The sequence below is a fragment of the Rhagoletis zephyria genome, unplaced genomic scaffold (assembly GCF_001687245.7).
Source record: "Rhagoletis zephyria isolate East Lansing unplaced genomic scaffold, Rhagoletis_zephyria_1.1 Rzeph_scaffold_26432, whole genome shotgun sequence".
NCBI classification, from domain to species: domain Eukaryota; kingdom Metazoa; phylum Arthropoda; class Insecta; order Diptera; family Tephritidae; genus Rhagoletis; species Rhagoletis zephyria.
In genome coordinates, this window is record NW_016183490.1 from 3,621 (window position 1) to 5,537 (window position 1,917).

Genomic DNA, 1,917 nt, shown 5'->3' on the forward strand with positions numbered 1-1,917 from the left:
AAAAAATATATAATTAAAAAACGTTATAATGGCCCGCAAATATTAAAGAAAATTAACACTTATATTTTATGTGTATACATATTAGGTTTGTATAGTAACCAATAGTCAGTATTAATTCGTACTGGAACCTACAAATTTTTACTGGAAAAATCCCAAAAAATTTGCAAGAGAGCAATGAATCGAGAGCGTAATAAAACGGGAGAGCTGCAAATTCCTGCTGGCGAAATTTTTACTAACAGAAATTAGCTAGCAGAATAAGAAGAAGCATAAATGTGAAAAGCCGTCATTTGTTGAATTGGATGGAAGGCAATTTTTTCTGGAGAATTCGAAAACACAACTTTTTTGAAAATTTTTGAAATATTCAGATTTTTGCACTTGGTCTAAATTAGTAGTTTATCGCTCAATGTATTGGAAAACACGATACAATTTTTCTAAACGATATCCAATGTCAATCCTTCATCTCATTTTTAACAAACTTTAATTTATTGCTCTTATGTCGTATTTACTCATCGATTGAACTTCGGTTAATTTGGCAACTCTGTTCGTTGCTTTTGTTTCTTTGCTGTGGATTTGTATTTCAACCCGGTGCACGGAATTGGCAATAAATTGCAATTCGCAATGGCAACCGAGCCAGAAGCATCAACTTCCAAAAGGATCAACGAGATACGCCAGGCCTCAATCATTGTAAAATGGAGTGGTAAGGAGTATCCCATAACAGACCTAACTGATCAGGACACGGTGGCCGTCCTCCGTCATGAAATCTTCAAACTCACACAGGTGCGGCCCGAGCGACAAAAATTGATAAATCTCAAATATAAAGGTAAGTTGATCGCTGTCACTGCCGTTATGCAGGATGTATATAAAACATAACGGGCTTTGTTTTTATAGGCAAAGTAGCGCCAGATGACATCAAGCTATGTGCCCTGGAATTGAAACCAAACTTTAAGCTTATGATGGTAGGTTCTACCGAGGCTGCTATTGAGGTTGCATGCCAGCTGCCCGAAGAAATGGCTGAGGTGATAGATGATTTTGATGTTGCCGAAGAAGAGGATTTGGTAGAGAAATCACCAGTATACTTAGCAAAAGTGCAACGCCGGGTTAGGGAGTATAAAATTACAGAGATTAATCCTCCGCGGGAAGGTAAAAAGCTTTTAGTACTCGACATAGATTACACACTTTTTGACCATCGATCTCCCGCTGAAACTGCTTCGGAACTAATGCGACCGTACTTACATGAATTCCTTGAATCTGCTTACGAGCATTACGACATTGTCATCTGGTCTGCCACGGGTATGCGTTGGATTGAAGAGAAAATGAAATTGCTGGGCGTCAGCAATAATGCCAATTATAAAATAATGTTCTATTTGGACTCTACTGCCATGATTTCGGTGTACACTATCGAACGTGGCGTCGTAGATGTGAAGCCACTAGGTTTAATTTGGGGTATTTATCCACAATACAGTTCCAAAAACACCATCATGTTCGATGATATACAACGTAACTTCCTGATGAACCCACGCTCGGGCTTACGCGTACGACCCTTTCGGCAGGCACACTTAAGTCGTCAGACAGATAAAGAGCTCCTGAAACTTTCAAAGTACCTGCACGATATTGCGATCCACTGCGACGACTTCAATACACTAAGTCATCGTAAATGGCAACAGTATGATCCCAATAAACCGCGATAATGAATGAAAAGATAAGCAGAGCTAGTTTTGAAATAATCGAATAGGCAGGCCACGAGTATTAAAATTAAAATTGTGTTTTGCTTAGTAGCTTCACAAGGTAAAATTAGCATTGAATATTATTGCATTTTTGTATAAAAACTTAATAAAATGAGATTCAAGCATTCGCTTACCGTTGCATACATATTGCCCGGCACTAACGCATACTATTTAGCAACGAACTTTTAATTAA

General features: G+C 38.2%; 1 protein-coding gene across 1 annotated transcript; it reads left to right on the top strand.

Annotated features, from left to right (window-relative positions):
* The first annotated feature begins 554 nt into the window (after nt 1-554).
* Ublcp1 (Ubiquitin-like domain-containing C-terminal domain phosphatase 1) lies at nt 555-1,908 on the top strand. The gene is made up of 2 exons (XM_017638728.1): nt 555-820; nt 889-1,908. Exons 1-2 carry the CDS (start codon nt 619-621, stop codon nt 1,686-1,688), a joined length of 1,002 nt encoding a protein of 333 aa, XP_017494217.1. The 5' UTR covers nt 555-618; the 3' UTR covers nt 1,689-1,908.
* The last annotated feature ends 9 nt before the right edge of the window (nt 1,909-1,917 follow it).

Coding starts and splice junctions, on each gene's coding strand:
- Ublcp1 (XM_017638728.1), top strand. CDS start 619: ATGGCAACCGAGCCAGAAGCATCAACTTCCAAAAGGATCAACGAGATA. Junction 821..888: donor GATAAATCTCAAATATAAAG/GTAAGTTGATCG, acceptor TTGTTTTTATAG/GCAAAGTAGCGCCAGATGAC.